Here is a 24,329-nt window from a genome sequence, read left to right as displayed (position 1 = left end):
ATGAGCCAGACCAGTGAGATTTTCCTTCATTAACATACTGTGACCTTTCACACTGATACAACATTCTGTCTAATTCATTAATTTCATTTGATTCATTTAATCCGCTTCCCGGTGCATTTGCATGTCTTGCCTTGTCCTTTAGATTGATTTTTTTTTAAGATTTACTAAAAAATTAATGTTTGTAAGAATGCACTGCCTAATGCAAAGTATGTCCTGTATAATGGCAAAGAAGTCAAAATATGCCAAACTCACTATGTTGAACATTCTCTATTTATTCTTTGGTTTACAAAAAAAAAAAAACGATTGCTCGACAATAGCTGAAATTGAAAATACAGTATACATTTTGTATTCAAATAGCATAAAAAGAAGTAATAGCACTTTACTTTATCAAAACATTCGCTATAAAAGTAGTCGAAAACATCTTGTTTCTCATTGGTTAATTGAAGATGAGTTCCACCTGTAAACTCCTCCCCCAGGTTTTCATTGGATCTTGAGACGGGCTGGGTGACTCTTAGAGGTCGGTTGGATTACGAGCTCATGCGGCGCTTTACTCTAACGGTATTGGCCCGTGATGGAGGAGGGGGAGGAGACTACGGGTCGCCTCCGGATAAACGTGGTGGACGTAAATGACAATGCGCCGGTCTTCCAGAAAGACACGTACGTGGGTTCACTGATGGAGAACGAACAGGCTGCGCAGCAGGTCATTCGAGCACGGGTAAGAGGGCTGTAGGATTCTTAAAAAGACAAGAAAAATAAACCACCATGAGGGCCGTGAATGAAAATCAGAGAGAAGAAGAGTTGGCGACACTGATAAATTACCCCTGATAGCACATGTATATCTGGCCGTCCTTTTGATGTCTGGATTACATCTGCAAAACGTATTTTGAATGTTTGCTGCAACACGTCTCTGGGATTGTCTCCTGTCAGATGTCATATAGACATCTAGAAGATGTCAGCAAGATGTTTATGATTTGGAATGTATGTAAACAGCCTTTTCTAAGACGTTCACAGGATGTTTTTACAGATGTTTAGCAGACACTTTACAGACGTACCTGTGCTATCTGGGAACTCTCTCAAAAATACATGCCTGTATGTCACATTTTTACCTTTTTGGATTCTCCATTGGACATAAGTGAGTGATATGGAGTATATTACGTATTCTTCTACAATTTCAAGACAGATCTCTCTCTTTATGAGTTCCTAGACAGTCTTTCCCTGCTTTGTTGCTGGCTGTACATGTGTCTGGACTGTGTCATGACCTTGTGTTTAGTTTTTTCTGTGTTTGGATACAGCAGAACTCATGTCAGCCATGCAGCTATGCAATCTTGACAGTTTGACAGCTGATGCTGCTCTGAGTTGCCTGGCCAGTAGGTGGCGACATACCTGTGTGTGTCTCCCAGTTCTAAACTTTTGCAAGCTGGCATAAATCCGCACGTCTGTATACAATGAGTCATTTTGATATCGTCTCAAAAGTACAAATTGCAACTCTTTGCAAGACCGACATTCAAAGAATAAAGTTTCTCCATCCGCTTCAAAAAGAAAACCTATAATTCACTCCCCATCATGTTGTTCCAAACTTGTCTGACTGACTGACTGTCGCCGAACACGAAAGAAAGATTGCAGACGGCTGTAAAGCAAGTGTATATGTTTTGTGTGCTATATTTATACCTTCTGATGCCATATGATAAATATGACATTAATGGGACAGTTCCCCCAAAAATTGAGTTGTTCCAAATCGGTATCTGTCTTTGTTCTGATGAATACAAAGAAAGATATTTGGAAGAATGCTCGTAACCAAACATTTCTTGGCCACCATTAACTACCATATTAGGAATAAATACAATGTTAGTCAAAAGTTCCCCAGAACTATTTTCTTTCCTAAATCCTTCAAGATATCTTCGTTTGAGTTCAACAGAGCAAAGCCATTTTAAAGCCTTTTTTCCTACCATGGTACCAATAGTGGCCAAGAACTGTTTGTCCGGTCCGGCCGTTTATTCAGATTCAGACTGTTACGCCATATTATCAGTATATATCCATGTGTAACAAACGTTGTGTTTCTCTCTCAGGCGATGGATGAGGACTCTCCTCCCAATAACATCTTGACGTACTCCATCGTCTACGCCTCTCAGTTCATGTCGTATTTCAGCATCAGTGTGATCGAGGGCTATGCAGGTCTGAATCACACATTCTCTCTGATAAGACGAATACACGGGTTGTTTTAGGCAGTTCATAGGTCACACTAAACCGTATCTCAGTAACGCAAGTGTTTCGGCGAGCAATCCGATTTTAGGTTTAACACCTTAAAGCGTGAAAATACCTTCGGAAAAGATCTGGTGTTATATAAATGGACTACCGATGGCTGTCTAGTAAGCAGTGTGCTGTTATGTATTTGGTTTAAATGTTATTTGTGTTTCAGTCATCACCGTGAATCGTCCTCTGGATTATGAGCTGGTGCCCGGGGGAATGATCTATCTGACACTGATGGCCAAGGATGGAGGGAACCCACCCCTGAACAGCACTGTGCCCATCACCATTGAGCTCTTTGTGAGTGATATTGTAAAGTCTGTGCCGCTAAATGTCATACACTGGACCTTCAATGTCTAAACGAATTAAACCACACAAGCTTGTCCCATGAGACAATAGTTTGAGATTGTGATCTGCGTGTTTATTTTAGATTCAGTGTTTTTCTCTCAAGTACAGTGACTGTGACGTTTAATCCACGGATAATTTCTCTCTGACATTTCTCTGCTCCTTTATAACGGTGACGATTAGTCACATTTCAGCTGGAAAAACAGCAGGGATTTGACACATCCAGCTTAGACTGTGTGTCTGTGTGTGTGTGTGTGTGTGTGTGTGTGTGTTATTACCCAGTGTTACACTGAATGCAAGTTTGTACATTTAATAATTTCACATCGCCACAGCCTGTGAGTTTCCATTAAAAGCCGAAAGCATTCCATCAATTCATCCAATTACAAACTAAGAGCGTTTTGTTCCCTGTGGAAAATTAATGAGTTAATATATTTCAAGGCTTTTTATACAGTACACTCCCTAAAATGCTGACACCCTCCCTCCTTTCACAGGACGAGAACGACAACCCTCCCGAGTTCAGTCTTCCGTCTTACATCATCAACATACTTGAGAATATCAACGCAGGTATGTTTACGGTTACGCCATGAGATGTGGAAGAATTTATCAGCATCCACAGTGCACAAAACCTCACACTAACACAACTCAATAGCTGTCAGTGATGATTTACAGCGATCGGTCAGCTGTGCAATGTTTCTGTTTCGCACTAATGTATGTTTTGTCAGAACAAGTGCTGTTTTCCCAGAGTTAAGACAGAGTTGTGGTTTGTAGTTCTGACCGCTTAAAAGCAGAACCACAGAGTGCTTGCAGGACACATTTCCCATTGGGGTTTGTTTTTAAACCTTAAGAGTTGAACGCAATTCCCAGCGAAAGAATTACCCTGAAGTAGAAGTTTTTAAGGTTTCTTGCATCAGTGAATGTTATGAAAAACATAAATGTTAGTGCAGACTGCATAGACACATTTATTTCTTGTCTATTTTGAGCGTACGGTTGCCTTTAAACTGCAATTGCATTGCATGTGGATTCTTGTACACACGTGACAGATAAGCAAGATGTAGTGAGGTAGGCGGGTTTTACGTAAATTATTTATAATTTGACATATTATATAATCATGTATATGCCATGTATTTTATGTAAAATGGTTATGTAATAGAAGATTAATGTTTTAATAAACATCATAATTATAATAAATATTATATATATATTTGTTCAATCAATTTGGGTGGAAAGGTTAAAGATGTTAAAGATTTGCTCCTGTGTCTCACTTGGTAGGTTATTTTGCTTACAACGCAAAGGTCATGGGTTCGGTCCCAGGAAACACACAAACAATTGAACAAAAACAAAAAGTCACATACTGTATTTACTAAATGCACTATAAGTCACTTTGGATAAAAGCGTGCCAAATGCATAAATGTAAATTCCACATAAATAGATTCTCATCCAATTATGAAAAAACATTTGGTTTTCTCTGCATCTGTCATATATCTGCTCAGTTTTGTGTGTAGGTTCTAATCACACTCCATCAAACTCGGATAATTCTCAAATCAGTAACCATTGACGCACATCACACATATTGACCAGTTTCTGTCTAAAGACATCTAAACACTTTGCCTGTCTACTGTGTGCTTTTCCCTTCCGTCTTTCTGAGACGATCATTACCTGATGATGTTTACATCTTAAGTCTCGTCTTCTGTCTCTTGAGTTCTGTGGCATTAACAATTCAATTGACAATGATTGTTAAATTCCAGTTAAAGTGGATATAAACTCAGTTTAGAGAAAAGTAGAAATCAGGGAATTGGCAGTAATATATTATACTCTAAACTCTAAATCTCTCTCTTTCTGTGTCAGGAGCGACGGTGTTGTTTGTGAACGCCACGGATCTGGACGCATCCCGGGAGTTTGGTCAGGCTTCCCTCATCTATTCCCTACAGGGAAGCTCACAGTTCAGACTAAACACTCGCTCAGGTGCAACACAACACACAGTCACACCGATTCTGTAAACACTTCTTAACATGTATATTTAGTAGTCTGTTTTTGGTCATCCTTGTCATGATTGATAAATGTGCCTGCCGTTGTGCCAGTGAGTTGCCAGCGAATCTTTGGAAGATATTCAGAGTTTAATTTATGATGCAGAACTGCTGCAGACTGTGACGGGTTTATGTGTATGCGTGTATGTGTGTGTGTAGGAGAGCTCACCACCACAGCTCTGCTGGATCGCGAGATGAAATCTGAATATATTCTGATCGTGCGAGCCGTGGATGGAGGGGTGGGGCCACTGCAGAAGACTGGCATCGCTACGGTAACCGCTGATTTGATCCACTAGACAGACGTCCGAGCATGAGAAAACCAAGACTCGGTGTCTCTTTCAGATCAAATTAAAGGAGTAGTTCACTCAAAAATGAAGTCTGTCATCATTTATTCAAACGCCAATGACTTTCTTTTGCGACTTTGTTGAAGAATAGCCACTCTTATTCATCAACGCGAATGAGGATAAGATCTGTCTGGCTCCGAAATGACTTTCAAAATATCATATAAAGGAATCTATATGACTTTATTTCAATGTGTTTTCAAGTTAAACAGTGTGAAGAAAAGAGCAACATTTACGTAGCTCTTGAATGAGAAAAGTCGTGGTAAGAGAGTTAAGGACCATAAAAGTCTCATTGCTTTACTCCGTTGTGAAAAAATAAATATGATGTTGGTATGACCTGTATCTGTCCCCGCAGGTGAACATCACTATACTGGACATAAATGATAACGCCCCCGTGTGGCGAGATGAGCCGTATCAAGCAAACGTTGTGGAGATGAGTCCCATTGACACAGATGTCATTTCGGTAAGTGCACTGATTTGCAGTTTAACCCCTTAAACAAACTTCATATACTTTTGAACTTTCCTTTGGACCTTCTAATATTGCTTTAATTTTTATCTGGTGGTCTCAAGCTTATATCTTATATAGATTTATAGTTAAAGGGGTCTTGTAGAGGTATTGACAATAAGCGTAATATTAAAAATCATTGTTATCAATACTGTGTTTATTCTATGCATATGGTAATATCATAAATCATTTACCTTTCATTTAAGATTCTAAGAGCTACAGTGGTACAAACTCTCTCTCTCTCTCTCTCTCTCTCTCTCTCTCTCTCTCTCTCTCTCTCTCTCTCTCTCTCTCTCTGCCTCCCTACACTTTTATTTTACATTATATACATTATATGTAATTCACCATAAACGACAGAAAATTGTTAAACGAAATCGTTTTAATATATCTCCGTAAATTTAGTAATCATATCATTATCATTAATTCTTTGGCCCGTGAAAATCGACTACTTAAACTCTTATTGCGACAGGCTTAATATTTTTTTGTATTGTTCTTTTTTTTTATAATTCAAAATTACAGTTCTGTTATTATTTATCACTTTCCACATGCTGTTGATATATCTATAAAGAATAAAAACAATTGTAGAATCTCTACTCTGTTACATAAGATGACAATGCAGCTGTGATGCCGAAAGGGCAAAAACACATTAAAGTTCATTTACATTTAACTCCACACGTTCTGAGGTTCTACAGAATATACAAGTTTCTATATTTCATAAGCATTGCTTGAAAACCCGGAGGCATTTTAAGTTGTTATTCACTGTACATCCAGGGTATGGGGGAACACTGAAAATATACAATCATTTACTTTAGTTGTATGTTTAATACAACTGATCAAATAATAGATACAGAAAAGTCTTAAATCTGGAATAGAGGCTTGATTCTGAGGTCAGCAAGAAAACACAGTTTGTGATATTGATTTTATGAGTCATAACGTCTTATAGTTTTCTTTCAGTCAAGTCCCTTCTGTACCCAGAGGAGGAAGTTTCCATCTCCTCCTCGGCTGGAGAAAACCCCTCTGTCCCCGCCTTTGATCAGCCGGAGTCTGGCAGCTGAATTCAAAGTGGCCGCTCACCTCTGTGTCCTTGAGATGTTTTACTCAGTTCAATTCATTCATATGTTGATTTCAGTCACACCATCTCTAGCTTCAGTCAGTATATCCGTATATCACTCGTAGACCTTTTGATATTTCTAAAGTCTGGGTTAACCGTATTTGAATTTGTCTGTTGGGAAATCAGCTCTTTTAGGTTAAGGGTTGACGGGCCTCAGGAATCGCAGAACATTATTTTCTTCATGTAATGGCTGTTTGGTTGGGAGTTATTCGCTAAGCACGCTGCAGATTGTCCATTTATGAACAAGCCACTGCTGAACTTCTTTAAGAGGTTTAAGATGACTTATTCAGTGTAGCCTTGAGTCAAGTGCATACTTGATGACCCGGCTGGACAATGCACTGAGAGAGCGGGAGAGAGAGAAAGAGATGAAAAAGAACAAAGGAGACGAATATGAATTGATGGATTATTTAAATTACAGAAGATTTTGTCCCACTTTATACTAGGTATCTGTGTACCCTTATAAGATTAAAATATATTGAATGTAATATAGTTATTATTCTGCACTTACAAGTTGTTAGGGGTTTAGGAAAAGAGTATAAATTTAAGAAGATATTTTAATGGTTTAAAGCTAAATATATGTATACAGGAATGTGTTTAGTGTAAAGTGGGGAATTTTAAATCAAAATGTCTCTAAGAATGTGTGACAAAATGAATGTGTGACTTAATTCACAAAATCAAACAAAGATCACTGTACATTGTATTTTTACAACGAAAAAGCATTCAGGGGGTTTTAAAGTCCCCACAAAAATGAATGTCTCCAGAATCTTTAATCAGAATCTGAAATAGTCACAACATCTGTTCTATGCAGACTCTTAATGCCGAAATAAAGCTTCTCAATTACTGTATTGCTTAAACAATTGTGTACTGTGTGCTTGCGCTCACATCTTTCTAGTTTGTTTGTGTTTACCAGTCATACGTGGTTATGTTTCCCACTGCCTTGCCCCGTCAACTCGTGTTGTAAATGCATCACTTATTATAAATGTTTTTTTTCATTCTAGTGGGCATATGTTCTGTTTCTATTGTCAGTAAACGCGCATTTGCGTGTGAGGTAGAAATATTGTCCTCAACGTTCAAATCAATTAGATCAACTTTACATTAGACCTGCGCTGTACATCACTTTCTCTAATCAATGGAGAACAGAGACGTCGGGCACTTCATATTTTAATAATGAAAGACCTGCCGAACCTTTGTTCTCTAATGACCAATTAAATGATTTTAATGCTTCTCCTTTAGCACAGTGAATAATTGATTGGCCCTTTAAAAATACTGCCGGAGTTTTAGACGGCCGCGCCGCCCCCTGCATAAATCTCCCTTCATGCCGTTCAGCAGGGAATTTGTGATTTAATTCTGTTGCACCACAGGATTCCCGCTGGTGCCCATGGACTCATTTTCCTCTCTCTTTTATGCTCTCTTTTTCTTTTCTCTGCACAGGTTTTGGCAGTGGACCCTGATTATGGTGATAATGGGACAGTGGTGTACTCTATAAATCCAGAGAACCCATTCTACACCATCAATCGAGGCACCGGTAAGATCCGCACCAGCGGGGCCGTCCTGGACAGAGAGAGTCGAGACACCAGAGCCGCACAACTTATGAGGACCATCGTTGTCTCGGCTACGGACCGTAAGTCATTCTGACCTGTCCCATAATGCATCGTTCTCTTTGTCTGGGGTCATAATAAAGACAGTTATATCGTTTTTCTGTTTGTTTTCTTACTTGAGTATTACATTCAGTTGTTCTTAAATCTAGTGAGCTGTCTATGTTGGTACTATCCCAAAGGTAAAGCTTTCTTAACTATGACGCCTCCTTAGATAACTACTAAAAAAACTGTATATCCGAGTATGCATACTTAAAAACTAAACTAAAAAACAAGGTATACTTTTTCGAAAAGGCTCAGTGGTTATAATGATCAAAGTCCGTTCTGTTTTGGAAGTATGTAAGTATTCTTATTGTTTTGCTGCCCCCATCAGGTGGGTCTCCTCCACTGCGCTCTTCAGCGAGCGCTACAGTGTACGTCAACCTTCTGGATCTCAATGACAATGACCCCGCCTTTCTCAACCTCCCATTCGTCGCCGAAGTCCCGGAGGGACTTCCTATTGGATCGTCTGTCTTCAGAGTTAGTAAATGATTGGTTGAAATCTCCACAGAGAAACACAATATACAGATTAACTTTTCAACAGAAGATACAAGTACTTTAATGTTAGCGAGATGTTTTGTTTGCAGTCTAGTAGGGCATTTGGTGATCTGCTGCCCCCTGCTGTTTTCCTCTCACAGGTGCAGGTGCAGGACCCTGATGAGGGTGAGAATGGAGCGGTTACTATGACGCTTCAGATGGGGATGCCACGGCTGGACTTCAGGCTCAACATCACTACTGGAATCCTTTACTCCACGGCAGTGCTGGACCGTGAGCAGATCGGCCAGTATTATTTGAGGATCATCGCGAACGACGCAGGACAGTTTCCACGAACGTCCACAAGTACTCTCACTATCACGGGTACATAACTAATCGGTTCTTTGGTTTTATTTGCTTGTGTACGAATTAGTGCTGTCAAAATTTTTTATCCGATTAGTCACACATTTTTCTGTGATTATTCGCAATTAATCGCACATAACATTCATGTTTTTAAATATACTTTTACATTCTTATAATTTCATATTTAATCTCGAAATGAACAGATTTCTTTAACAACATCATTTTATGAATGAAAGCCAACATTCTGATATTAGTACTTTCTTTATTTTAACATGAATTATAGCCGTTTAACATTGAAGTACAGTCTAACTGAGAGCTACCATGACCAATATCAGGAAATTGAAATAAGTTCTCGAACACTTTACAGTCTTTAATGCTAAATTCTAAATTAAATACAGAATTAAAACTACAAAACACATTGAATTGATCTTTTCATTTGTTCTTGGATCAACATCGAAGGACACAAGTCACAGCAGCAGGTTAAAGATTGCGGCCCCTTTAAAAGCTGCCGCTCTACGCAGATCTGACGCGCCTTCCCATTTCCACAAGTCTTTGCATTAATTTAGGATTTTATTTAACACGTTGAAATCTGTGAATACGAAAATGCTCGACAAAGTGGGCTTTCTGTATAATCTTGTGTGTTTTTGTTCATTCAAGCATGAAATAGAACTTAATACTGGTGCGCCGTCTGCCAGAGATTCACTGACGCAGCCTTTAGCCCGTGACTGTAAACATCAGACTGCGCCGCATCCCACAGCTAGAAGCTTTCTATCTATACTGAAGGCATCAAAGCCACTGTTTCAAATCACGCTTAAATTTCAAGGCCTTTACATGAATAAGAGCGTGATTATAGAATGTAACTCTTGACAAAGGATGACAAAGTTAACGGATTATTTTTCATTCATGTAATCCGCGCAGACTATCTGTCTCGATGATCTATTGCCGCGGTTAAGATGCTCACTGCATTGATGTTTGACCACATTTTGGTGTTTTCTTTACAGATACCCATCATGTGATTTCTTTTCATTTGGTCATTTGGTCCCTTTTATGGTATTTTTATGATGCATTCTTTTGTCATTTTGGCTTTAAATGCCCTGTCCTCACTTTCATTATTTGAACGAAAAACCGTTTTGTTCAACAGAAAGTCGCAGATTGAAACAACATAAGAGTGAGTAAATTGTATCCTTATATCTGTTTCTCTCTCTCTTTCATTTATTTGCAGTTTTGGACGTGAATGATGAGACGCCAACGTTTTTCCCCAACGTCTACAACATATCTTTGGAAGAGAGCGTGCCGCGCGATTACGTGCTGGTCAGACTGAACTGTTCGGATAATGACGGGGGTCTAAACGCAGAGCTCAGTTATTTCATCACAGGTCAGAGCTCCAAATGTCTCGGCTGGAATTAGAAGTATTGTCATTTGTTTTCCTGACTCATGAATGCTTTGAAACCAACTTCATGTAGGCAGTGAATTAGACAACAAAATGATTAGATCCCATCCTATGATCTGCGCTTGTGTGTCCTAACAGACGGGAATCAAGATGGTAAGTTCAGCGTGGGTTTTCGGACTGGCGTGGTCCGCACCGTTGTGGGTTTGGATCGGGAAACGCAGGCCTCGTACCGGCTCGTGATTGAAGCGATTGGTGAGTTGAATACACGCTTGTATGCACACGTATGATCTCCTGCAGCTTCCTGTCTGAATGACAATGAGTGAAATGTGAAGCTTTGTGGTTTCCTGTTAGATTTGTGATGCATTCAGAAATGCTTATGCGCTAGTAGCAATTTAATAAGAGTAAAGAAACAATCACTCAGATTTTGGACGTACACATGATGTCAGATCGATGATGTTTCATGCACCAACATACAGAAAAGTTTAATTTGGTTACACTTTACAATAAGGTTTGTAATGTGATTGAATAATAAACTACATTCAGCTATCTGTTATGACTAAATAAACCAAGATAATAAATTACCAAGACAAATAAACGCAGCAAAAAATGGTTTGTTTCATAGATGTTAACTAATGTTGCAAGCCATTATCCTCTTTTGATATATTATGCTAATGATCTTTGACACAGATAACAACCAATATGTGGTTGGCAAAAGCTCTTAAATTGTTTGCAGATGAACAGATATTAAAGTGAACGTTGAAGTTGCATTTATTTTATTAGCATATGTAAGAACAAAAGACATGAAACTTGCTAACTGTACAGTAGAACATCGGTTCGACAACGGTCAGTTTTACCGACATTATGCAAAAACATAAAGAAATATCTGTCCACTGAAGCTGTCAGAGTTGAGTGTTTCAAAGAGACGCATCCTTTTCAGCAGGCCCATGTGTTGTATACTTTTTGTTGCACTCTGGTCTCAAAACAATATAGAAATGTTGCTGTTTTTCAATATAGTATTAAAATACAGATTTGATGGAACGGCACATTGATTAATACAGTAACTTTTTTGTTTCTGATTGATTGATGGTTGGTTTTTCTGTAGATAATGGTCCAGCTGGTAGCAGGAGAACAGGGACAGCTACAGTGTATGTGGAAGTGCGGGACGTCAATGACAACCGGCCCATATTCCTTCAGAATAGCTATGAAACCACCGTCCTGGAGAACATCCCAAAGGAAACTAGTATATTACAGGTACACATGCACGTATAACGTCTCGGTTACGTATGTAACCTCTGTTCCCTGATGGAGGGAACAAGACGTTGTGTCGAAGCCGACAGATGGGGTTCGCCCTTGAGAACCAATCATCTCTGACTATTTTGAAAAGGCCAATGAAATTGGCGAATGAAATTTGCATGCCGGGCTCCGCCCCCGGATATCCGGGTATAAAAGGGGAGCCGGCGTGCTCATTCATTCACCTTTTGTGCTGAGGAGCCTGAGAGCATCTCGTGACTGCTGCAGCGGACGGCTATTGTCGTGGCAAGAAGGACACAACGTCTTGTTCCCTCCATCAGGGAACAGAGGTTACATACGTAACCGAGACGTTCCCTTTCTGTCGGTCTCTCGACGTTGTGTCGAAGCCGACAGATGGGGTTCCTATGGAAAACGCCACGGCACTAGCCGCGTCACAATCTCTAGCGAAGCGACGTTGACCGGCCTGGGCGAGCCACACGTGAGCGCTATCGCGAAATTTGTAACCTTCCAGTGGGCAGGCAGGGGCTCCCAGAGCTTTTGGCAAAGATGAGTAGCCCCTGCCCTCTGCCAACTCAGACGGCCCCATTGGCGAGGGCCATCCAGTCGTAGGGCTACTGGGTAAGCGCTGTTCCTTCAATGAGGACGTGCGCTACGGAGACCACTTCCCACCCTAGGTGGGAATACAGTGGAGACACCAACATGGTCTCACCAAATAGGGGAGAACTCATGGGAGGTATGTGCGGAATGCCGCAAGGTGGATGTCCACCTGGGGAGGTCATGGGTTGCCACGCGGGGAACCATCTCATGACGACATCTCAGACGGAACCACCCTAGTGGGGGGTTACTCCCCAGCCTCTCCTGCAATAGGACAGCACGTTCCTGAGCGAGCAATTCCGCGGGTCTTCTCCTCGAGAAGAGCACCAGGACGAGAAGGGGCGCCACTTAAAGGCATCCAGCCTTGTGGGCATGGCCCTTGCCTGAGTGACAGTCTCCACCACTGAGGGGGGTAGGTCATCCAGGAACTCCTCGTCCCATCCAGGAGCCAGACCCAGAGGTCCGGCTCGAACGCCACAACGTGTCCATCCCCTGCGAGTAGGCCCTTCGTCAGGGGATTTGGCCAGGGGGAGTTGTCGTCAGGAGTATCAGCTCCGAGGACCAAGTGTAGTTGGGCCCGTAAGGCGCAACTAGCAGCACTTGATACTCCCTTCCCAGACCTTGCACAGGACCTGCGCAATGAAGCTCACTGGGGGGAAGCGTAGTTCCGCTTGTCCCGCGGCCAGCTGCGCGCTAGGGCCTCCGTGTCGAGGGGGGAGCCTCGACCAGGGAGTGCCCAGCGGCACTGGGGGGTGTTCAGGGAGGCAACAGGTCCACCTGTGCCCGCCCAAACCACACCCAAGCCGGCCGCAGTGGTGGAGTCGTCACTTCGCACGAGGTGTCAACTGATGAGAGAGCGCTTGGCTGTCTGGTTCAGGACACCCGGTGGTTATGTGACCTGCAGGGGCTTTGCCACCTGCTGTCTCCACTGGAGGCTGCGCGCTAGGGCCTCCGTGTCGAGGGGGTCCTCGTCCAAGGAATGCCCAGCGGTACTGGGTGGTGTTCAGGGAGGCGACAGGTCCCCCTGTGCCCGCCCAAACCACACCCAGGCCAGCCCGCAGGGGTGGAGTCATCACTTCCCACGGGGTGTCAACTGACGAGAGAGCGCTTGGCTGTCTGGTTCAGGACACCCGGTGGGCCTGTGACCTGCAGGGGCTTTGCCACCTGCTGTCTCCACGGGAGGAGGCGTTTTGGGCGAGTTGCGATGACTGCAGCGAGCGAGTGCCACCCTGAGGTTTAGTACGCTACGCCGGTCGTGCTGTCCGGGCCAGTATGCTGGCTCTGCACGAGAGGCCGGAGCCTCATCAGTGCAAGCAGGACAGCTAGCAACTTGAAGGCAGTGATCTGCCGACGCAGGCGGGGGCCCGTCCAGCGACCCGACACTGCGCGCCCATTGCACACCGCACCCGCACCCCGTAGGGAGGCGTCTGTCGTTCCACGACCGGCCTCAAGACCTGCTCGGGGTTAGGATGCGACGGCAGCAGGCGTAATGACGATACGCCTACTGCCAGTGCGCCACGCTCTCCAGGGAACTCATCTCTGTAGTCAGTGCTGTCGCGGTCCCATGTGCGTCAACCCGAGGGGGACAGGCCACCCCCGAGGACACCATGCCCAGGAGCCTCTGAAACTGATTTCAGGGGACCGCTGGCTGCTGCCTGAAAGTTCAAGCAGCTCAGCACTGACTGTGCGTGCTCGTGAGCGAGCACACCGTCATGGAGACAGTGTTGAGTTCTCTACCAGGAAAAGGGGGAGCTCCGCGCCAGGGAGAGCTGCTCTCTTTTTCCCGGCTGACCCGTTACTGACATGCCAGCCCCTCGACAGTGCCGAGGGAAACTGTACATGAGAGTATGCGGTCAGTTGTCATGAACCACTCCTGGCGTCTGACAGACACCAGGACGCGCTTCTGCGCCTCCCGAACGGCACCCTTGCAAGGTGCTGCTCAAGGTATGCAGCGACCCCTGGTTTTGGGGATGATGAAGTGCGGCTGTCGAAGCCACTGGACATCTCGGCCGAGGGGACGGTTCGATCGCCTTCGCCAGAGGGGTGGCAGCCCCGGCCTGGAGCACAGGAACATCCCTGCCTCTGCTGAGGTAAGAGGATGCCTGAAGTCCGGCGGAGGTCTGGCGAGCTGGATCGAATGCCGAGACGGACCACACTCCCAGCCACCGTGATGGTTTGAAATGCTAACCAAGCACCCAGAGACCTCACAGGGGGGGCTGCGATCTACTTCATCAACCCGCGGGGGTTGGTTCAATGACTAGCAGTGCTGTTCTCCCCGGGGGGAACGGCTCCGCTAAATCACCTGCCAGGCGATGGCGCAGCTCGACGCACCGTCGAAGCGAGAGTGCTGAGGGCTGCTTTATACTCGTCATTGCGTGCCGCCACGACGCAACGTCGAGTTGCCGAACACCATCTTTCAGAGGGTGAGAGCGGCTGCAAGTGGGACCCAGAGAGAGACCTCTCCTTGTGAGAAGGCGGGCACTAGGCCCCCGAAGGGGCCCAGAAGGTGTTTGGGACGCGGCAGGGACCGCCCCAGTCCGACCATCCAGCAACCCAGGCTGGGTCGGGCCCGATGGTTCAATCTCTCTAGGTGGTCCTCCTCTCAACGTCTTCCTCCGGGGGGCCACCTGCGGGGGCACCAGAACCGGAGTCGACGCTGGAGAAGGCCAGGGCTGCTGGGGGCAGACCACGTGCGAGACCTCGACGGCCGAAAGGCGGCCGGGTCACAGCAGGCCGGTCTGTTTCTACACTGTCAAAAGGCTGCTGGAGCAGTCCTTGACAGCGCCACCAATCAGCCGACCTTGCGAGAGGGGAGTCGGGAAAGTGGCCTTTCTCGACATCGCCCCCCTGCGCAAGATTGGGTCCGAGGCATCTTTCCGGGCCACTGATGTGGACATCGTCCGACCCAGCCTGCGCTGCCACCGCGGTCCCCGGAGGGCCAGTCGGCGGCGGCACTACTTGGGTCGGTCTTACCCCGTGGGGCTCTCTTTAGCGCCCTGGCCTGCAGGAAGGCCATGCGTAAGAGTGGAGGCAGCTTGGTCCACGGCACTGCCAGCCTCAACACCAGAGATGTTGAGACCTTACATGCCCTGGACGGTGAGTCTAGGTCAAGCCCCCCAGGTGGCCGCCGTCTGCGGATACCCGCGACTGCATGCTCCACCCAGGGTGCATTGACATAGTCCCTAGCTGCCTCCCCGCCCCGAGGGAAGAGAGGGCGATAGAGTCAGCTAGACGGAAGCGCGCCGAAAGGGACGCTCCAGGTCTTACTGAACTCCTTATGCAGCTCGGTAAAACTTGGCACTTGAGCCGGGCCCAATGTGCGAGTACCCAGCCGCGAGCACCAGGGCTGCACCGCAACCCGACGCTCACGGCGGTCCGAGCGAGCATGGCTGACATCTTGACGTCTGCTCTCACCTGTGCTCGACCTCCCGAGGGAGGGAGCTTCAGGGAATCGCCAGAGTCTGATGCCAGCAGGTCGCGCTCCGATGTTGCAAGAGACACCTCATCTCCACGGCTCGTGTCCGAGCGCGTGGCTGAGGAATAAGATGGCTTAGGACCATCCTTGGGGACCTGCTAAACAAGCGAGACGGGGCGCGAGCGGTCCGCGAGCCGACCGGCTGACGGATTAACGCTCACGATAATCCCCACATCACCCTCGCTGCTCGCCGCCGCTGACGGCAGGGCCGTAGCCGCTGCGGTCACAGAACGGGAAGCAAACGAGGTGGTGGCTTGCTCTTGACAGAACGTAGCCAACGTGACGCAACGTCTGAATAGCCGTCCGCCCGCAGTGACGCAACGTCTGACTAGCCATCCGCGCGCAGTGACGCAACGTCTGAATAGCCATCCGCGCGCCGTGCGGGCAGGACGAATCCACGAGGCTGCCACAGCGATCGGACCCCCGAACACTTGCGGCAACCACCGTGTCCGTCCCCGTCCTCGATGAGTGTACTGCACCCAAGAGATCAGCGGGCAATGCCACGCTGAGGAAATTGCTCTTTTAGAAAAATACCTCAGGAACTGCCAGGATGCCCAGGGGAATCTCCGCTGCACCGCGTCGTAGAAACCGGCAATTCGAAGAATGTCATCAGATGCGAAGGCTCCGAAGCACAAAAGGTGAATGAATGAGCACGCCGGCTCCCCTTTTATACCCGGATATCCGGGGGCGGAGCCCGGCATGCAAATTTCATTCGCCAATTTCATTGGCCTTTTCAAAATAGTCAGAGATGATTGGTTCTCAAGGGCGAACCCCATCTGTCGGCTTCGACACAACGTCGAGAGACCGACAGAAAGGGAATCACAGTTTACCTGTTAAAGGAATAGTTCACCTTCAATATGAAAATTCGGTCATAATCGACTCATCGTTTTGTCATTTCAATGTCAACATGTTTGGAGACGAAGGGGAGGTTAATGTGTTTGATTTAAGTTGTAAAAAAACGCTACATTTCACAAAAAGTAAGAACTGAGTATTTTAATATCATGGTGATTTTAAAGGAACAGTTAAAAAACTAAACTAAAATGATGTCATTATTTACAAACCCTAATGCCATTTCAAACCTGAAAAGACAAAACTGTATGAAAACACTAGAAGATATTTAGAAAAATGGTGGCCATTGACTTCTATAGTAAGTCAATGAGGACCAACAATTTTAAGTTTACCAACATTTTTCTAAATATCTTCTTGTGAGTGACTATAGTGACAGTCCAATGACCAGGCTTCTTAGGATCCAATCAGACAAAATCAATTCCCGCCCTACATTTCACAAGCCGTTTCACAGATATACATCACAAAATAAAACACCAATGCAACTTGTGTGTCATTACGAGTAAAATGAAGTTGTCATGAATAAAGAATGACAAGCAACGTCATGAAAAATGATAAAAAAATTGATTTGTCATAAGTTATGGGAAAACACAAGGAGCTAAACGTTTGGTAGTGTGGGTTGTTGGGCATCTGTAGTGTATCTTCTCTTGATGTGCTTGATCTTCTCTTTAATGTGCTGGCAATCTCTAGGTTGTCAGCGAATGACGTGAAAGGGCAACCATGACGACGTTACAAAAGCCACAATATGTCCAAGTCAGCAGAATCGGTTCTGTGGCTTTCTTGTTCTCTGCACACAGAGCTTGCGAACGTCCAGCTGTTTATCGAGCTGCGGTCAAACGTAGGGGTCTATTGTTAAGTCAATTCTTGTTTCGATTGAAGTTGAGGTCGAATGTAATGAGGACTTCCTGTACACCGCTTGATCATTATCGGTGCCGATAGCGTGTGCCTAAGCTGCCAACCTAGACAGCATTTTAAGACGTTGTTGTTGTTGAGACAACTCATTTAAAGCCTATTTTAATCTATTGTTTTAATTTCGTAAAATCAATGGGAGCCAAATGTCGGCTAATGATGAGAGAATGTTCATTTTTAGGATTTCTTTAAGTATTGAAATGTATTGATAAAAATATGATTCATTTGACTATACATTCCATTCAACTTCAATTGTCAGGTGTGCAGAAACCGTCTGGGCCTGCTTTTCAATTTCCAGTTAAAGTCGGACTCTGTCTATGTAGGCAGTAGACAGAAAGGTGTCTCACTACGTTTAGGGGAACAGTTTATATCTCTGTTGCGTACTGCAGCAGAGAGGGTATAGTGATATACGTATGCGAGTCATTTCTCTTCGACCCCGCCGGTACCGCCAACCCCGATTGCTTTCTGCACTGGGCCGCACGTGGCTGAACAGGTCGCCTGAACGTCGGTGTGGAAGAGAACGACTGCCTCATCGAACCCAAACGCTTCCAGAACTTCAACTGGGGCTCGCTGGACAGAGCGTGTCCACACGAGAGGCCGTCTCCCAGGCCACAGTCTCCGTCCACACCCCAGGATCCTCCGGGAGAACAGCCCACGGCGAGAAAGATCACGCAGCCCGTGAACAGCACGAAGAGACACGCGATGACGATGATGGTCGGGAGGGGGTAGTAGAGATCCAGAGGCGCAGAAGTTGGGGAGATGGGAAGTGAGAGATTGGAGGAAGGATGAGACTGGTTGGGGAAGACGTCCATGTTGGTACAGGATCTGTGGAAATGGAAAGAGGAGTTTTAAGGTCCAGTGGATAAAACGTAATGACATCTGGTGGTGAGGTTGCAAAATTGCAACCAACGGGTCACTCCAACACCCTCCCTTTTTAAGTACTACGGTGGCTGACACGGGACAAAGATGTCGTTTGCTGGAAGAGATAACATATTTACGAAACAGCAGTTTGTCCATTTAGGGCTACTGTAGAAACAACATGGTGAATTCCATGCAAAGGGACCTGTGGTGTATGAATATAGAAACAGCTCATTTTAAGATAATATAAACATAACGCTTCATTATGTAAGGTCTTTATACTCCTCTGAAGACATAGTTATGTTTATCATATTGCATTTCTGTCAATAGATCCCCCTAAAAATGACACACATCACCTTTAAATGTGGGTTAGGTACTGTGCATTTGTAATGGTTAAGGTGTAGGTGTCAAAAGAAAAAATTCGTTTGCACTTTGTGCACGGTGTGAGTGATGGCAGGATGTGGTGGAAGTGCGCTTGTGTGTGTGTACCCATAGAAGAGACTAATCACAAATGTTATCTCTTAAAGGAACAGTTCACCCAAAAATAACCATAAAATCATTTAGTCAATAAGCTTTTTGAAAGAATTGCTGCAAGCAAACAGTTCTTGGACCCCATTTACTACCATAGTAGGAAGATATTTGGAAGTATGTAGGACAGTTTTGGGACACTTTTGATGACCATTGCGATTTTTCCTACTATGGGAGCCAGTGGGGTCCAAGAACTTGTTGGTTACCAGCATTCGTTCAAATATCTTTCTCTGTGTTCAACCAACAGACAGGTGTGAGCTTCAGATCTCAACAATGTCTGAAACCGAGCTCATCTTGCCATATTTTTTACTCTGTGCAATCTTCATTTATTTCTGTTGTGATTTCTAACGCAGAGCTTAGAGAAACATCTGAGATGAAGTTGGTACCAAAAATATCTATCTATAGATGAAGTTGACACCTAAAGTAACTACCGCAGTAACTGTACCCGCTGTATTACGTCCCATGAGCTATGAAAGTGCAACCTCTGAGAGCATTAAAATGTTCCTCCGGGTGCACACATCAGCGGCGTGTGGTTGGTGGAACGTCACACCTACACCTCTCATCTCTACAAACTCAGCTTTTTTTCTCTGCAGGAGTGTCAGAGTCATCGTTGGTGTGTGTTTTTAAACCCCCATAACAGAGTCACAGCCATACGCTGGCATTTGAAACATTTATGCCTCACTAAGCAAGCAGCCAGATGAGACATTTGGCTAGATGGTTTTCATTTTTTTTTAGGTGGAATTGGTTGGGTTAAAACAGCCCACAATCCATATCAAACACACACATACACACGCAGCCTCGCACCCCAGTCACCAATTACTCTGCCTTGGTGCTCTTAAATGTCAGCATGTGAAATTCTGAATGCACAAAGTGTGTGACTAACACTTTAGCGAAACACATTGAGACATGAAATTATTCCTCATTTTAAATGCCACAAACAGACTGAATAGGCCATTCAGACGAGAAATATTGTTGGAGAAACACTTCATTAGTTACCGGGGTGCGGCGCAAATGCATTCATGCACTTTTTTATTTTAATGCATTATTTTCCCAAGGACCGTGCTTTTTGTTTGCTTGTTATAAATGCATTAACATCCATTTACTTATTTATAGAGATTTAAAAAAAAAAACCACAAAATGTATTGTTTAACAGATTGGATCCAGACCCCTTTTCATGGTTTTAAATCACAAATGTATAAAAATGAGGTCGTTCACGACCCACAACATATTTTTAAAGACTATCCGGGTCACTCTTTTTCACGTAATAAAAACAAAAGATTACAATGTTTTGGCACATGGTATATGGTTGCTACTCCAAGTTAGTCAAAGGCTGTTCCAGTTTTTTGCTAAATGGTAGCTGGTGAACCCAACGAATGACCATCTTATCACGCTAAAAATATAGCAACCAACTTCAGACAGATATTGAAGAATCTTTACCTCTAGTGACGCATGTGGTGTGTGAGTCCTCCGAAAGTTCCCTGGTTTCTAATCACAATGTCACCAAGATGGAGAGACAGACAGGACACTGATAGAGAGAGAGAGAGAGACAGGCGGCTGGAGGACAGGGCTTCAAAACATATCCAGAAAGTCTGAAATGATGTTTTATCAAAGTATTTAAGTATAACAAATGTTTTTTTGTGACAGTAGTGATGTGTTTCGTGAGGTTATCGGTCACTGGGCTCACACTTTTTATCCAAACTTTCCGACAGCAGTTTTAACCCCCTCAGGTTTTGGGATGGTATGCTCCGATGTGCTTTCCCTATTCATCTGTTTCTAAGAAATCCCCCCGTCCCCCTCGTCTCCTACTGCTTTCTTCTACTCTCAACATCTTTTTATAAAGCTAATGAGTCTCGAGGAGGGGCCGTCTTACTCAGTGTGTGTGGCTGTCAGGGTTTGACTAATATATGAATTAATTCAGTGCGCAGGAAAAGGTTTTACTGCTTCAACATGATACGTTTATGTGCGCAAATATATTCAATTGTTGATGAATGTGTCTGAGATTTCTGTGATTGTTGAAGTGTTATAGGGGAACTTTGGCCTCTATAAGTTATGCCAGTGTTGTCATGACAACTGTTAAGAAGTGGACTGCGTCATCTCTGCGGTGGCACCAAACAGAACAGCAAAAATGCTCATGTTTGAAGAAGCTAAAAGTAAAAGACTGCACACATGACCTCCAATTCTATAATCATGGGTAAAATTTAGTTGTTTTACTTGCAACTGTTTATTTTGATCTTTACGACATTTCGATCTGCAATTCGTAACTTGTGCCTCTATATCGCCACCTTTGGTCAAAACATAAAATTGCAGGTTGCTTTCTTGACTCAAAACGATTTATAAAAAGAATTTGAGCAATTTGAGCTTTTATATCTACACGTATACGTATATGAGATCCAGAAATGTAAGTCGCTTTAATGCAATTTTAATTGAAGTGAGTTGAAATGACTTCAATCATTTATGATTTAAATAGATATCCTTTGTGACTCATTCCGTAGAACCTCAGCTAAAGTCGTGTTTTTGTGTTTTACATAAAGTAAACTGTATAACATTGATATTGACTGACTAAGGCCATGTCAAAGATTAAAATATAGCGAAATGAATGGTTAAAATCAAACTTTGATGCTCATCATCTCAAGTTAGATTTTGAGACTTTAGCCTCACAATCTGGGTCACATTTCATACTTTTTTAAGCCAGCAACTCTTTAAATTGTGATGTCAGACTGACATGACTAGCAAAATTGTGCATGCGCGGTTTAATGAAGTTATGCTTAATAAATGATTTTGTGTATGATTGGAATAATAAGGTCTCTCATGATCTTATCACTTGTAATACAGTCTCATTGTTTAATACATACATCATTTATGAAATATAGAACTCTTTGTAAGTCGCTTTGGATAAAAGCGTCTGCTAAATGACTAAATGTAAATGTAATGCACAGGTTGTTACGTTCAGGTAGATCAGGTCATTTAAACAACAGACTGCAATTAGATGTGCCAACATGACATGGGTTCTGTTTGAGCCGTATGAAGCAGTGAAAAACAGTTTTGTTGAATATTGTTTACACCTTTAGGCATTGTGTAAGGTGTTACTTTCACTCTGACCATGTTAGCATGTGTGTGTATGTCTGCAGGTTCAGGCCACAGACGCTGACGCAGGAGAGAATGGAAGAGTTCTCTACAGAATTCTCTCGGGTAACAAGTTTGACTTCTTGTTTCCGGATGTTCATTGTACTTTAAACACAACATTGTTTTTCTTTTTGTTACAAAAAGAGAAGAATAGGTATCTTAAAATGATTTATTTTCAAAATTACGTTTATAGGCAAAATATTCAACTTGAGAATAGTATTTTATTTCGCTTTTAGCACTTTATATTTTTGGTCTTAGATCATAGTCATGGTTTTGTGAGATCATAGGCCTTTGACATTAACGTTAAGAAGCTCTAAATGGCTAAACATAAATCATGGCCCATGCAATGACTGTATGAATTGTGTTGTGGCCTGTATGTGTTATTTTGTGAGTGTTGTGTGCTCTCTGTAGGAAACAGCGGTCAGTTTAACATGGACCGTCTGTCTGGACTCATAAGCAGAGGTGATAAAGCTCTGGACCGAGAGACTCAAAGCTCACATGTGCTGGAGGTGGAGGGCTTCAACAGTGACCAGGGCAGCATGCGCAGCTCTGTCAGGGTGGGTGTGTGTGTTGATGCTTGTGCTTATGCGTCATGCATTAGTTGACTCATATTTACTATATACTGTAGAATATGTGGTCAAACATGTCTATGTTAACTATTCTGAACATCCAATCAGAGCGGCGAGTTTGAACTGTGTGTCGTATAAAACGATTTACTTTCTAGGAATGACGTAGTAGTACAGTAGAAACTTTTGTGGTTTCGTATTGAACGGAGAACTTTGTCTTAATATAATATTTATAGTTTTATTTTTATGACCCTGGACCACAAAACCAAACATAAGTAGCATGAGTCGGACAACAATACACTGTATGGGTCAAAACGATGCCAAAAATGATCAGGATATTAAGTAAAGATCATGTTTCATGGAGATATTTTGGGAATTTCCAATCATAGATTTATCAAAACTTTATTTTTGTGAGTGGATGCAGCAAAATCGTGAACAAAAATGGCCGGAAACATGCCGCCTACAAACTTCGCTTGCTGCTGCCTGCTCTTTGGGAATTACCCTCAAGTTTGATATCTATGTAAAGCTCCAAATTTCTGCTTTCGGGTTCATCTACTCTCCACAACGTCATTTCAGCGGTAAGCCAATTGTCATGATTCTGCCTTCTCTTGTCTTGATTTTCTGGTCTAGGGGCAGAATCATGACAGACCCACGTGTTTTATGTGGAGAGAAACATATTATTGTCAATCAGGACATAATATGCGTTCTCTCCAGTCTCGTCATTTGGCCCCGCCCCTCTCGTTCCTAGTATAGCTTTCCTCCTGTGTCTCATTACCCACACCTGCCCATTGTTATCTCCTTTGTTAGTCTCCCTATTTAATGCCCTCTTGTCTATTGTCTTGTGCTCGTTCGTTGTACATGTTTCCTGCCCTGTATCTAGAAGTTCCTTGTTCATGTGCCGGTCTTCTGTATGTATTGTTAAGATTACCCAGTTATTTTTGCCCCCCATGTGGGAAGTGGTTGTTTTCGGTTTTGGATATTTAGTTTGATTAGTGTTTTTCCCCATCGTGGGTGTTTGTTTTGTATTTATTAAAGTCTGTTTGTTAACCCCTTCACCCCGCTGCCTTGCAATTGGGTTCTCCCTTTAACCAAACCCTGAAACCAATAGAGAGCGTTAAAACAAACCTGTTTCTTAGCAACGGCTGGCTCCAGCAACTCTAGTGGACAACCTTTCTCAATATTTGATTCTCAAATAGTTGTATCTCGGCTAAATATTGTCCTATCCTAACAAACCAAACGTCAATGGAAATCTTATTTATTCAGATTCCAGATTATGCGTAAATCTCAGTTTCGGAAAATTTACCTTAATGAGGGGTTGTGTGGTCCAGGATCATATTTATTCTAGCATTTATGAATGTTCAAAAGCTTGCACTGAATGGTTGTGTAGTTGTGTGTGTTGTTTATCAGATTGTATAACGACTGTAATAAATCCTTTTGTGTTTGTAGGTGATTGTGTATGTGGAGGACGTGAACGATGAGCGTCCCGTCTTCACACAGTCACAGTACAATCGTCTGGGCCTCAGAGAGACTGCCGGGATCGGAACCTCTGTTGTGGTGGTCAGAGCTACGGACCCCGACACAGGTACACATCACACACGTCACATCCAAATTAATCATAAATCGTGTAATCCATCTACTCTCTGAATGGCTGTTTATGTAACATTGCGAGGTAAATATAGAAAGAAATCATGCGGCACCAAACATCACCAAGCGATAGACCAAACATCACAAAAGAACGCTCGTCTTTG

General features: G+C 43.7%; 1 protein-coding gene across 1 annotated transcript in view; it reads left to right on the top strand.

Moving 5' to 3' along the window:
- The first annotated feature begins 586 nt into the window (after window positions 1-586).
- Window positions 587-24,329, top strand: part of cdh23 (cadherin-related 23) — a 56,663-nt gene continuing 32,920 nt past the window's right edge. The window contains exons 1-16 of the mRNA XM_079472996.1: window positions 587-715; window positions 2,067-2,172; window positions 2,417-2,544; window positions 3,081-3,153; window positions 4,435-4,551; window positions 4,773-4,885; window positions 5,310-5,417; window positions 8,002-8,191; window positions 8,539-8,684; window positions 8,843-9,062; window positions 10,264-10,416; window positions 10,570-10,683; window positions 11,534-11,682; window positions 22,021-22,081; window positions 22,427-22,572; window positions 24,028-24,163. Of these exons, the coding sequence (XP_079329122.1) occupies window positions 674-715; window positions 2,067-2,172; window positions 2,417-2,544; window positions 3,081-3,153; window positions 4,435-4,551; window positions 4,773-4,885; window positions 5,310-5,417; window positions 8,002-8,191; window positions 8,539-8,684; window positions 8,843-9,062; window positions 10,264-10,416; window positions 10,570-10,683; window positions 11,534-11,682; window positions 22,021-22,081; window positions 22,427-22,572; window positions 24,028-24,163 (2,002 nt within the window). The 5' untranslated portion in view covers window positions 587-673. The remainder of the gene's footprint in view (window positions 716-2,066; window positions 2,173-2,416; window positions 2,545-3,080; window positions 3,154-4,434; window positions 4,552-4,772; window positions 4,886-5,309; window positions 5,418-8,001; window positions 8,192-8,538; window positions 8,685-8,842; window positions 9,063-10,263; window positions 10,417-10,569; window positions 10,684-11,533; window positions 11,683-22,020; window positions 22,082-22,426; window positions 22,573-24,027; window positions 24,164-24,329) is intronic.

This window comes from Barbatula barbatula (assembly GCF_947034865.1).
Source record: "Barbatula barbatula genome assembly, chromosome: 14".
NCBI lineage: Eukaryota > Metazoa > Chordata > Actinopteri > Cypriniformes > Nemacheilidae > Barbatula > Barbatula barbatula.
The sequence above is the reverse complement of the archived record's forward strand: the minus strand, read 5'-3'. Positions and strand labels throughout refer to the sequence as shown.